General features: G+C 45.7%; 1 protein-coding gene across 2 annotated transcripts in view; it reads right to left on the bottom strand.

The window, feature by feature from the left end:
* COL5A2 (collagen type V alpha 2 chain) overlaps positions 1 to 13,533 on the bottom strand; it is a 266,184-nt gene that overhangs the window by 15,756 nt on the left and 236,895 nt on the right. For both annotated transcript variants that reach the window (XM_063932735.1, XM_063932734.1), the window contains exons 31-41: positions 10,808 to 10,861; positions 8,011 to 8,055; positions 7,517 to 7,615; positions 6,909 to 7,016; positions 6,772 to 6,825; positions 4,897 to 4,950; positions 4,758 to 4,811; positions 2,920 to 2,973; positions 1,760 to 1,867; positions 641 to 694; positions 495 to 548 (exon numbers count right to left, since the gene is read on the bottom strand). In XM_063932735.1, the coding sequence (XP_063788805.1) occupies positions 495 to 548; positions 641 to 694; positions 1,760 to 1,867; positions 2,920 to 2,973; positions 4,758 to 4,811; positions 4,897 to 4,950; positions 6,772 to 6,825; positions 6,909 to 7,016; positions 7,517 to 7,615; positions 8,011 to 8,055; positions 10,808 to 10,861 (738 nt within the window). The remainder of the gene's footprint in view (positions 1 to 494; positions 549 to 640; positions 695 to 1,759; positions 1,868 to 2,919; positions 2,974 to 4,757; positions 4,812 to 4,896; positions 4,951 to 6,771; positions 6,826 to 6,908; positions 7,017 to 7,516; positions 7,616 to 8,010; positions 8,056 to 10,807; positions 10,862 to 13,533) is intronic.

The raw sequence follows: 13,533 nt of genomic DNA on the forward strand, positions 1-13,533 counted from the left end.
AGTAAACAGGTCAATATCGACTCTACAATCAATTGGTGGATTGGGTGCTGTGCAAGGTATATGTAAAGTAGAGATGAGCGGGTTCGGATGTAACGCCAGAATTAACGCCAGTTCGGTTTTATCCGGATTTTTCTTATTGGCTATCCAAAACACGTGACATCCGTGAGCCAATAAGAAGCCGTTTTGAGAACCGAGTAAAACCAAACCCGCTCATCTCGGATATAAAGGTGGGGAGCCTCTAAATCCGTAAAAACAGAAAACTTTCAGCTGACATTTTTATTAAATACTGTAACATTGATTAACGGATATTTAAATGCAAAACACTTTAAAAAAAAAATATTCCAAAATTTTGCCCCTTTAATTCTTTTGTAAGCATAGTCTACAAGGATGTCTTTATAAAAGTATGTATAAGAATGTCATGTAAAAATGCAGATTATACTGTAATAGTCATTTATAGTTCTAGTGCGGAGCAGCAGAGGAAAAACATTACTTACAGCAGAACCTGGAGGCCCAACTCTGCCGGCGGAACCGGGGAAGCCTGTCGCTCCCTGCAAACAAAATGTCACATAACAATGAGCTCTGGTGTGAATATTCCAGCTCAACGCAATAGCGCCAACAATAAATGTAGATCTGTACTCACAGGGGGACCTTGTGTTCCTCTGCCTCCTTTAAGTCCGGTCACACCAGTAGGTCCCTAAAACAACACATTGTATAATTACTGAAAATGTAGTAAAAAGTCATTTAAAAAACTATATTACATGAAATACACGACATCTGGTGAAGTTACACAAAATTAACCCGTCAGATATGTTTTATCAGCACTTGAGGCATTTCACGGAACACAAGCACTGGAGTAAATTTCACACAATTACCCGGATAAAGGGGGAAGGGGAGAGTGATTAAGGTCAGCCTCAATCATAGGAACAGTGGCAGAACAACTATTTATGAATAAATAAATGATTTAAAAATCTGAATTCCGAACTGCGGAAAGATCCGACTCGGGACTCTGTTTGGATTGTTTCTGCCCAGGAGTTTAGAACCGGGCCTCAGATTGGAGCCACAAAATTTGGGTGGATTCAAATCTCTGACACACTGAACATCTCTAATGTATACAGTATAAGTAGTATATATATCGAGAGAGAGAGAGAGAGAGAGAGAGAGAGAGAGAGAGACAGAGAGAAGAAAAAGCCAGGGGTGCACTCACCAGTCTTCATAATCCAGTTTTTATTTAATTCACAGAAAGAGAAGTAGCAAAAACATCAATGTTTCGGTCCTACATCTGGACCTTTGTCAAGATCTTGACAAAGGTCCAGATGTAGGACCGAAACATTGATGTTTTTGTAACTTCTCTTTCTATGAATTAAATAAAAGATGGATTATGAAGACTGGTAAGTGCACCCCTGTTTTTTTCTTCTCTACATTTGGAAAGGATCATTTCCTTTTTTTTGTGGCGACACTCCAACACGAATTCTATTGGATACGTGAGTGTGGACACCCTACTTGGATTATATATATATTTATATGACAAGTCTTATTGAAGCACGATTCCGGGGAGATTGCTTGTAGGCTCATAAGGTTACATGTGGCAACGTGAAACTCGCTGGAAATACACCAGAAAAGCACCTCTTTTGCAAAGTCACCATCTATGACGTCTATGAATTAACTGCGCATTTGGCGTAGCGAAGCAAGTAGACCAGCGGCACTTCAGAATGAACAGGAATTGCAAGAACATCAGAATACTGTTTGGTTTAATACTTACTTGTGGACCATGAGATCCAGATTGACCTTGAGGGCCAGGAGATCCGGCATCACCCTTTTGGCCAGACTCCCCAGGCTCACCTTTTACACCAGGTTGTCCATCAGGTCCCTACAGAAACAGAATGCATGTCCTGTATGATTCCTGGGAACATTTACCAATACCAGACACAGCATAACACACCATAACTAAGCGCTCTGAGAGAATGCATCCAGTAGAGGTAAGTGCACTGGTTTGGAGAGACATAACTTATGTACTCTTTAGAATGTAAGCTCTAATGAGCAGGGCCCCCAACCTTCACGTGCTTATCCTTCTCTTACTTAAACCATCTTCGACGACACCAAATCTACCACCCTGATACTTATGTCAGTGTCATTTGCTGATGTAGCTATGTATAAACCCTGTACTGGTCCTATATTGTCTTCATCTGCAAGTCACTATTTTCCTGTTTTATTTCGTTTATGTACCCTGTAATCGGGCGCTGCGGATCTCTTGTGGCGCCATATAAATAAAGGATAATAATAAATAATAATAGTCAAACTGTGGTGCAAGTTGCAAGCCGATGATTACTAAGACCGCGGGCCGCAGCTGACGCACCCTATTATGCAAATATATAGTAATACTGCCGTGGGGTGTCATCTACAGTAATAGTGGGATTGCAGTGTACGGGATACTTGTTTGTTTTTTTTAAATAAGAATTTTCCTGCACGGTTTGGAAAGGGAAAGATCCTGATAGGTGGATAGTCTGTAGACTTAAAAAAAAAAAATTGCATTTCAGAGGCTCCAAGTGACACGAGTGCTGATTATCTACACCATGCAGCCACTTACTGTAAGGTATATGAGTTGTGTACTCACAGTGAAGCCACAACTGCTGTGTTATTCCTGACACAACTGCTCCTATTACTTGTATGGGAAGGGTGCTGCATCTGTGAATGACGCATAGTTGACCACATCCCGAATTTGTGTCCGACTCTACACTGGTAGCAAATTACGACTGTTTTTCCTAGCCGCATTTATGTGTTTGCACTTAGACACCAATTTCATCCAACAGCTTAACCACTGTGCTACCGTGCTGCACAAATAACCATGCGGCACAATTACTGTAATGTAGAATAATTGTTAGCACCGTGCTATAAAGCATACAGTAAGCACCCAATACGTACTGGTGGGCCAGCAAATCCAACAGGGCCTGTAGGACCATTTTCGCCTCGAGAACCCTGCAAAACACAAAATGTTTACAAATATATATAATCAGCAGATTAATAAAAGTAATTAGATATATTATTAACAGCAATTTAGGTCCGAACAATTCATTGATTTTGTTTTTGTTTGTTTTTTTTGCTTTTGCATTTTTGACTATTTGGCCCATAAGCTCACTTACGGCCGCTTAGACAAGTCCGTCTGCGTTAATGGTTTAAAACAAACAAGAACAAGCAATTTTCCATAATGACGTGAGGAGCCTGGATGAAAACACTTTTGTAATAATGTCCCCTCCAAAACTTCAAAAATGAGGTCTATGAAAAAATAAAAAAATGTAGGTATAAGTAGGAATATTGGGAGCAAATGATGATGATGATGGTGCGAGGAAACTATTTGTAACTTTTTAGGTTAACATGTTTAACCTTGCGGCACCTAACAAATAAAAGATAATAATAATGCTTTAATTTAATGCATGGGACAGTCGAGTTGATCGCTCGCTAGCAGTTTTTAGCAGCCGTGCAAACGCTATGCCGCCGCCCACTGGGAGTGTATTTTAGCTTAGCAAAAGTGCGAACGAAAGGATCGCAGAGCGGCTACAAAGTGTTTGGGCAGTTTTAGAGTAGCTCAATACCTACTCAGCGCTTGCGATGACTTCAGACCATTCAGTTCCGGATTTGACTTTACAAACACGCACCGCGTTCGCCCAGCCACGCCTGCGTTTTTCCTGGCACACCTGCATTTTTCCGAACACTCCCTGAAAACGGTCAGTTGACACCCAGAAACGCCCTCTTCCTGTCAATCACTCTGCGGCCAGCAGTGCGACTGAAAAGCTTCGCTAGACCTTGTGTGAAACTACATCGTTCGTTGTAATAGTACGTCGCACGTGGGCATTGCGCCGCATACACATGAGCAGAAGTGCAGTTTTTTTGCCTCATCGCTGCACAGCGAACGAATGCAGCTGGCGATCAACTCGGAATGACCACCAGTGTCTGTTACTTGGGAAGCATAATACAGTACCAAGGGTGGGATGTATCAGCCGGCGCGGGGGCGTTAGCACTTTGAAGCAGTCACAGGGGGGTCCACCAGAAAACAATTGCAACAGGAGCCATTATTTTTTTACATCACCCTAGGCTGCCGGTACCTCTATTAGCTCGGCACCACTTAGGCAGAGGGGTGGAAGAGACAGCTGTACTGTACTGTCAATGTGCAAACACACATAGAACACACAGTATACTAATATCACTAACAACAACCCTAGCCTGAAGTGGTAATAATGAGCGATTGCCTTGGAGCAAAGTCCTGGTCACTGAGCCACAATATTCACACCCCGGGCCGGGATTAAGTAAAAACTGTGAAGGCTGATTAATGCGGATTAATGAGTCAGGGAGCAGAGTAAAAAAAAAATGACAAGTACAGTAATACGACTGTTCACATCGTCAGGAAAACGCTCAGCGTGACGGGGTTCAATGTACTGTACTCTGCCCCCAAAATATGGTCAAATAAGTCATACGCTATGAACGGCCTGACACACAGCTAACCAAAGCCGAATTATTATTCTTATCATTTCCATGTTGATTAAAAAAATATGAAGCTTCACGGAAATTGTGTATGACATTTATTTACTGTAAAAGAACGTACATCCGCTATAATTATGTTCTGCGTCAGCATCTGATGGAGTTGTTTGAAAACAAAATGCAGAATCCAGTCTATAAAGTAATTCCGCCTGACACATGGTGAGGATACAGTCTTGGCTTATCAGTTGTAATATTAATAAAACCGATCTTAGAATTATATAACTTACAGGATTGCCGCGAGACCCGAATGGACCCATTACCCCTCTTGGACCTGGTTCACCCTAGAAGAAAGCGCACTTGTTAATTCTGGGTGTGAGGTTCGGGGATTACAATGTTGCATAAATCGATGTGAAATCACTTCGGTACCTTTTCACCTGCTGGACCTGCAGAACCGGCCGGTCCGAGTGGCCCCGGAAGACCCTACAGGGGAAAAAAGCGCACGCACATTTTATTTCACGCGAGAAACCCAATTATAACAGAACGCAATTGCCGACATGAATCTATTAGAATACACGTTTATTTCTCTAATTTGTACTACACAGAGAAACGCTAATTGCTAATGTTCACCTACAGTGGGGTTAGTAACCCTTAAGGAGAGATGTATCAAGCCTTGGAGAGAGATAAAGTAGAGAAGTTGTCAAATAAACCAATCAGCTACTAACTGTCATTTATCTAGCACAGTCTTGAAATTACAGTTAGAAGCTGAGGTGGTTTTATCTCGCTCCAAGGCTTGAACCTTCTCCTCCTCAATAGGTGCAATTGATCATTTATCATCACATGACCTACTGTAGCCTCACCGCAATGGTGTAAGTTCAGAGGGAAGGCTTGCAGGGTGTCTCACAATGACTGAGGCCACAGGGAAACCCAACGCTCTTCCGTGAGGTCAGTCTGGCAGTGAATCAGCTTCACTCTGATATGACTAATATGACTTCACCCACTACGTTATGTGTCCTTCCCTTCCATCTCTTAGTGGTATACCCCCTGCTGTGCAGTGACACACACAATTTGTTTTCTCATGGGGAGTTCTAACAATGTGGAGAGATTTGGAACAGTTGAAGAATGGCATACTGTAGCTGGAAACACTTTCCTCTTTCCTGTAGCAAACTCCATGCATTTTACATGTCTAAGCAAGTTATGTTTTTATTGCACCCACTTACTGCATCCCCTTACTGCATCCGCTTATTGCACCCCCTTATTGCACCCCCTTACTGCATCTGCTTATTGCACCCCATTACTGCATCCGCTTATTGCACCTCCTTACTGCATCCCCTTATGGCACCCCCTTACTGCATCCGCTTATTGCACCCCCTTACTGCACCCGCTTACTGCATCCCCTTATTGCACCCCCTTAGTGCATCTGCTTATTGCACCCCCTTACTGCACCCGCTTACTGCATCCCCTTATTGCACCCCCTTACTGCATCCGCATAATGCACCTCCTTACTGCACCCGATTACTGCATCCCATTATTACACTCTCTTACTGCACCTGCTTACTGCATCCCTTTATTGCATCCCTTACTGCATCCCATTATTGCCTGCCCTTATTGCACCCCGTTACTGCATCCGCTTATTGCACCCCCTTACTGCATCCGCTTACTGCATCCCCTTATTGCACCCCCTTACTGCATCCGCTTATTGCACCGCCTTACTGCACCCGATTACTGCATCCCATTATTACACCCCCTTACTGCATCCCTTACTGCACCCCTATTGCACCCCCTTACTGCATCCCCTTATTGCATGCTCTTACTGCATCCACTTACTGTGTCCGCTTATTGCACCCCCTTACCGTGTCCCCTTATTGCACCCCTTACTGTGTCCTCTTATTGCACTCACTTACTGCATCCCCTTATTTCACCTTTTATTGCACCCCCTTATTGCACCCCCATCCCCTTCAGGTATCTCCTCGATCAGACCTGGGACAAGACCAAAAAAAGAGTTTGTTCATATTTGTTTCTATTCTTTCCCGCAGTCACTTGACTCTGCCTAATATGGTAAAACAGTAGCACTTTATGTAATATTCATACGGTTATGGGGACAGAATCTATACAGGCCACTGCCGGTATATGCATTCAGCTTCATACAAGCAGACTGCCAGTGATAACAGGACATTAGGAGAAGCCTTAGTGTCTCACAATGACCTACACAGGTCACAGGGGGAAAAAATTACTTTATAAAAAATTAAATTTTATATTCTTTTTTATTGTTCTGGAGATTGCGCTCCTCTGCGTCCAACTTACTCTTGCGCCATCATTGCCTGCTGTACCTTCCGAGCCTTTCTCTCCAATCCCTCCCTGTAATGAAGAAGATAAAGATTAATCCTCCACACACAGAACAAAAATCCTGCAAACAAAAAGGAAACACAGAAGCCACTTACCCTGTCACCCTTAGCGCCTGATGTTCCGGCTATACCTCTTTCTCCAGGCATACCTTGCAGGCCAGGGGGCCCCACATCACCAGGGGTGCCCGTTGGGCCTGGACTTCCCTAGAATAATAAGTATGTGTGGTATAAGATATACAGGAAATAAGGTAACATTCATTGTAATGGGCGATATGTGATAAAAGCTCAAGAATATTGATAACAAATGTATGTCATAAGTAAATATATAGAATAATATTGAACCTACTGTATGTGTTAGACGTGTAACCTGTGAGACCGCCGGTCACATGACTACATCCCGTGTATTCTGACACTGAATGCAAGTAACAGTAGGAACAACAAAATATACATTTACACCTCCTGGCCAGCCAGGGGATATAACGTTTTACATATCTGAGACGTAGAAAATTGCATCCACGTTTCTAATACATTCCCAACATTTACCTATTCAATATCATGTGATATATTTAAATACAATCAGATCTAGTAGATGTACGGGCCATAGATGTGATGAGATTTAATTTTAAAAATATTTGGAATTTCTGTCGACGTCATCCCTAATTTCATTTTTATATATATACCGATCACAAATCCCGCTAACTTGCCTTTGGCCCGTCAGGTCCGTGTCCTCCAGCCATTCCCTTTTCACCGGCAAGTCCCGAAGCTCCAGGCTCGCCTCTTTCTCCCGGATTACCACGCTCTCCCTACAGTGCCAGAACAATGCTATTAATATACAATTCTACACATAGCATAATAACGTATATACATAACACCCAAAACGTTGTTACGCCAAATATCCTACTACTGTACATCATCAAAGTATATAGTGTGATAATAGAATAAGGCCGGTCAACATTAAAATAGATGTGTGAGAGTCAGCGCAGAAACAATCAGTGGTCAGCTTTCGCTCTTCGGTAGGGAAAACGTAGACAATCATCAGATGGGACGTATTGTCAGCGCACAGTGCAGGAGTCTTTACATCAGAACAATTGATTCAATTGTTTCAAATTATTGTTTTATATAAGTATATGTACAGTATATACAGTATATTTATATATACATAGGATAAATGAAAGAATATATATTAATGAACACCTACTCTTGGACCAAGTGGACCTGCGGCTCCAGAATCTCCAGGTACTCCCTATTCCATGAGACAGAAGGTTGATCATACATACGTTCCACTCAAGGTCTCGCATTATTCTATACATTACATTATAATAGTACATTGCCTGGGTATTTCCATAAGCATGGCCCCCTGGCTCTCTGCTGGGTATAATGCACCACATCTACTTACACTACTAATCCTTGTGCTACTTGTGATACTATAACCAAAGCTGTCTTGTGTTGTCACATACATGCAAATGCTGTCCTGTGCTGCAGCTAAGGGTAACTTGCAAAAACTAGAAAATAATCACTTTGGTTGGAATCGACTGTGATCTGGTGGCTCCCCGATGGCTGATAGTTGCAGCTCTACAATCTTCCCTCCTACTATAGTGGACCTTTCTCACACTAACAGCAAATGTGACGTTGACAGAAGAGGCAACCTGGGTGATCAGAGGGGGCCCTGACACTGCTGCCTGGGTGATCAGAGGGGGCCCTGACACTGCTACCTGGGTGATCAGAGAGGGCCCTGACACTGCTGCCTGGGTGATCAGAGACGGACCTGACACTGCTGCCTGGGTGATGAGAGAGGGCCCTGACACTGCTGCCTGGGTGATCGGAGAGGGCCCTGACACTGCTGCCTGGGTAATCGGAGAGGGCCCTGACACTGCAGCCAGGGTAATCGGAGAGGGCCCTGACACTGCTGCTTGGGTGATCAGGGAGGGCCCTGACACTGCTGCCAGGGTGATCAGAGAGGGCCCAGACACTGCTGCCTGGGTGATCAGAGGGGGCCCTGACACTGCTGCCTGGGTGATCAGAGAGGGCCCTGACACTGCTGCCTGGGTGATCAGAGAGGGCCCTGATACTGCTGCCTGGGTGATCAGGGAGGGCCCTGACACTGCTGCCTGGGTGATCAGGGAGGGCCCTGACACTGCTGCCTGGGTGATCAGCGGGGGCCCTGACACGGCTGCCTGGGTGATCAGCGGGGGCCCTGACACGGCTGCCTAGGTGATCAGATAGGGCCCTGACCAGGCTGCCTGGGTGATCAGGGAGGGCCCTGACACTGCTGCCTGGGTGATCAGATAGGGCCCTGACACGGCTGTCTGGGTGATCAGAGGGGGCCCTGACCAGGCTGCCTGGGTGATCAGAGAGGGCCCTGACACTGCTGCCTGGGTGATCAGAGAGGGCCCTGACACTGCTGCCTGGGTGATCAGGGAGGGCCCTGACACTGCTGCCTGGGTGATCAGGGAGGGCCCTGACACTGCTGCCTGGGTGATCAGGGAGGGCCCTGACACTGCTGCCTGGGTGATCAGCGGGGGCCCTGACACGGCTGCCTGGGTGATCAGCGGGGGCCCTGACACGGCTGCCTAGGTGATCAGATAGGGCCCTGACCAGGCTGCCTGGGTGATCAGGGAGGGCCCTGACACTGCTGCCTGGGTGATCAGATAGGGCCCTGACACGGCTGCCTGGGTGATCAGAGGGGGCCCTGACACTGCTGCCTGGGTGATCAGAGAGGGCCCTGACACTGCTGCCTGGGTGATCAGAGAGGGCCCTGACACTGCTGCCTGGGTGATCAGAGAGGGCCCTGACACTGCTGCCTGGGTGATCAGGGAGGGCCCTGACACTGCTGCCTGGGTGATCAGGGAGGGCCCTGACACTGCTGCCTGGGTGATCAGCGGGGGCCCTGACACGGCTGCCTGGGTGATCAGCGGGGGCCCTGACACGGCTGCCTGGGTGATCAGATAGGGCCCTGACATGGCTGCCTGGGTGATCAGGGAGGGCCCTGACACTGCTGCCTGGGTGATCAGATAGGGCCCTGACATGGCTGCCTGGGTGATTAGAGGGGGCCCTGACACTGCTGCCTGGGTGATCAGGTAGGGCCCTAACACTGCTGCCTGGGTGATCAGAGGGGGCCCTGACACTGCTGCCTGGGTGATTAGAGAGGGCCCTGACACTGCTGCCTGGGTGATCAGAGAGGGCCCTGACACTGCTGCCTGGGTGATCAGAGGGGGCACTGACACTGCTGCCTGGGTGATCAGCGGGGGCCCTGACACTGCTGCCTGGGTGATCAGGTAGGCTCCTGACATTGCTGCCTGGGTGATCAGTGGGGGCCCTGATACTGCTGCCTGGGTGATCAGAGGGGGCCCTGACACGGCTGCCTGGGTTATCAGAGATGGCCCTGACACTGCTGCCTGGGTGATCAGGGAGGGCCTTGACACTGCTGCCTGGGTGATCAGGTAGGGTCCTGACACTGCTGCTTGGGTGATCAGAGAGGGCCCTGACACTGCCGCCTGGGTGATCAGACACGGCTGCCTGGGTGATCAGGGAGGGCCCTGACACTGCTGCCTGGGTGATCAGGGAGGGCCCTGACACAGCTGCCTGGGTGATCAGGGAGGGCCCTGACACTGCTGCCTGGGTGATCAGAGAGGGCCCTGACACGGCTGCCTGGGTGATCAGGAAGGGCCCTGACACTGCTGCCTGGGTGATCAGACGGGGCCCTGAGAAAAGTTACAGTACAACTATTTAACTATCTTCTCTTCACTTTTCATCCATTGTGGAACTCATTAATAGGTTATGATTGAACACTAGTGCCCACATAGGAAAGGTCTAGGCTGCCGTCTGACAGTTACTTTTTCCAATTACTCCACTATGGTGGCACAAAATAATGAAGCAATAACTCAGCAACATACTCTAACATAATTCTAGTTAAGTCTACTTACTAAAGCATAAGATACTATCATTTGTTTTAAGCATAATTATCCATAGACATAGTACTCCTAAAAATGACTTACCTCATCACCTGGTTTCCCAGTTTCTCCAGGAGGTCCTGGTGGACCTGGCAAACCCTGGAATAAAAAATAAAAATCATTGCATTTATTTTCCATATTGCATTTGTTTTGAGTAGCACAGTTATAAATATATCAGATTATATATATAAAAAAGTTTATGATCAAAATGAACCAAAACCAGAGTACCAATCTCTCAGGTAAAACATAATTCACATCCTAACTAGCTGTTGTGCCTTGTATCTGTTTATTTATCCTCACTCTCACTCTCTGTTTCTGCCTTTTTCTGTCTTTATCCTCCCTATTTTCTTCTCCTCCTCCTCCTCCTCCTCTCTCCCCCTCTTAATCCATCTCTCTCGTCCCCCTCAATTGCTGTATTTCTCTGTCTCCCTATAACACACTTCCCCATCTTTCTCTTTTCACTCTATCTTTATCTTCCGCTAGTCTCACTCTCTCTTCACCCCTCATCAGTCTCCCCCCCCCCCCCCCTCGCCCTCATGCACCTTTGCGTGGTGGCATCATTACACCTAGCGCAGTGGCTTCACTTAATATTAACGGGCACAGTGATATAACACTGCATTTACATGACAGAGGACAATGCTGGGAATTAGCTCATGTCACATAATAATTGTAGATTAAGTTTTATACGGTATATGAAAATGACAATAATCATGTTAAGATTTCCCACAGCTCTAAACATGACAGTAAAGATGACAAGATGTTGTACTTAGCTACAGGAGTAATTCCAGAGGACTGGAAAAGTGCGGCTGTAGTCCCACTGCACAAAAGTGGAAGCAAGGAAGAGGCAAACAAATACAGACCAGTGAGTCTTACTTCAGTAGTAGGGAAATTGATAGAAACACTCTTAAAGGATTATCTCAAGTCCAGCAATTTACAGGATCCCAAACAGCATGGATTCACTGGGGGGAGATCATGTCACTGGGGGGAGATCATGTCAAACAAACCTTATTTACTTTTATGACTGTGTGACTAAAGTGATGGATAAAGGTGGAGCCATGGATATAGCTTATCTAGACTTTAGTAAAGCTTTTGACACTGTTCCACATCACAGACTGCTAAATAAACTTGAAAGCTTGGGATTGGATACTAAGATTGTTGAATGGATAAGATCTTGGTTGCAGGATAGAAAACAGAGAGTTGTAGTAAATGGAGTGCATTCACAGGAGGGAAAGGTTACCAGTGGAGTACCCCAGGGATCTGTACTTGGACCAGTGCTTTTTAATATCTTTATTGGTAACACTGCAAATGGCATTAAAGGGAAAGTTTGCCTTTTTGCAGATGACACTAAGGTATAAAACACGGTAGACACACCAGGACGGGTAAAAGAAATGATTAAGGATCTAAGTAGACTAGGGGAATGGTCAAGAGTGTGGCACTTGCAGTTTAATGCCCAAAAAAATGCAAAATCATGCACTTGGGTCTCAAAAATCCTAAGGCTAAATATAGTATTAATGGCACTATACTGGACACTACCGAGGAAAGGGATCTAGGAGTCACTATTTCAGGTGACATAAAGGCTAAATATAGTATTAATGGCACTATACTGGAAACTACTGAGGAGGAAAGGGATCTAGCAGTCACTATTTCAGGTGACTTAAAGACAGGTAAGAAATGTAACAAAGCAATGAGGGAGGCTAATCAGATGATTGGCTGCATTGGAAGAGGAATCAGCAGCAGAAAGAAAGAAGTAATAATTAGAGATGAGCGGGTTCGGTTTCTCTGAAACCGAACCCGCACGAACTTCATGTTTTTTTCACGGGTCCGAGCAGACTCGGATCCTCCCGCCTTGCTCGGTTAACCCGAGCGCGCCCGAACGTCATCATGACGCTGTCGGATTCTCGCGAGACTCGGATTCTATATAAGGAGCCGCGCGTCGCCGCCATTTTCACACGTGCATTGAGATTGATAGGGAGAGGACGTGGCTGGCGTCCTCTCCATTAGAAATTAGATTAGAAGAGAGAGAGAGATTGTGCAGAGTCAGACAGAGTTTACCACAGTGACCACCAGTGCAGTTGTTGTTAGTTAACTTTTATTTATTTTAATATAATATATCCGTTCTCTGCTATATCCGTTCTCTGCCTGAAAAAAAACGATACACAGCAGCAGCCAGTCACACAGTGTGACTCAGTCTGTGTGCACTCAGCTCAGCCCAGTGTGCTGCACATCAATGTATAAAAGGCAAAGCTTATAATAATTGTGGGGGAGACTGGGGAGCACTGCAGGTTGTTATAGCAGGAGCCCCCAGGAGTACATAATATTATATTAATTTAAAATTAAACAGTGCACACTTTTGCTGCAGGAGTGCCACTGCCAGTGTGACTAGTGGTGACCAGTGCCTGACCACCAGTATAGTAGTATATTGTTGTATGTATTGTATACTATCTCTTTATCAACCAGTCTATATTAGCAGCAGACACAGTACAGTGCGGTAGTTCACGGCTGTGGCTACCTCTGTGTCGGCAGTCGGAACTCGGCAGGCAGTCCGTCCATCCATAATTGTATTACAATATATACCACCTAACCGTGGTATTTTTTTTTCTTTCTTTATACCGTCGTCATAGTGTCATACTAGTTGTTACGAGTATACTACTATCTCTTTATCAACCAGTGTACAGTGCGGTAGTTCACGGCTGTGGCTACCTCTGTGTCGGCAGTCGGCAGGCAGTCCGTCCATCCATAATTGTATTATTATTATAATATATACCACCTAA

This window comes from Pseudophryne corroboree, chromosome 7 (assembly GCF_028390025.1).
Source record: "Pseudophryne corroboree isolate aPseCor3 chromosome 7, aPseCor3.hap2, whole genome shotgun sequence".
In the NCBI taxonomy this organism is placed as follows: Eukaryota; Metazoa; Chordata; class Amphibia; order Anura; family Myobatrachidae; genus Pseudophryne; species Pseudophryne corroboree.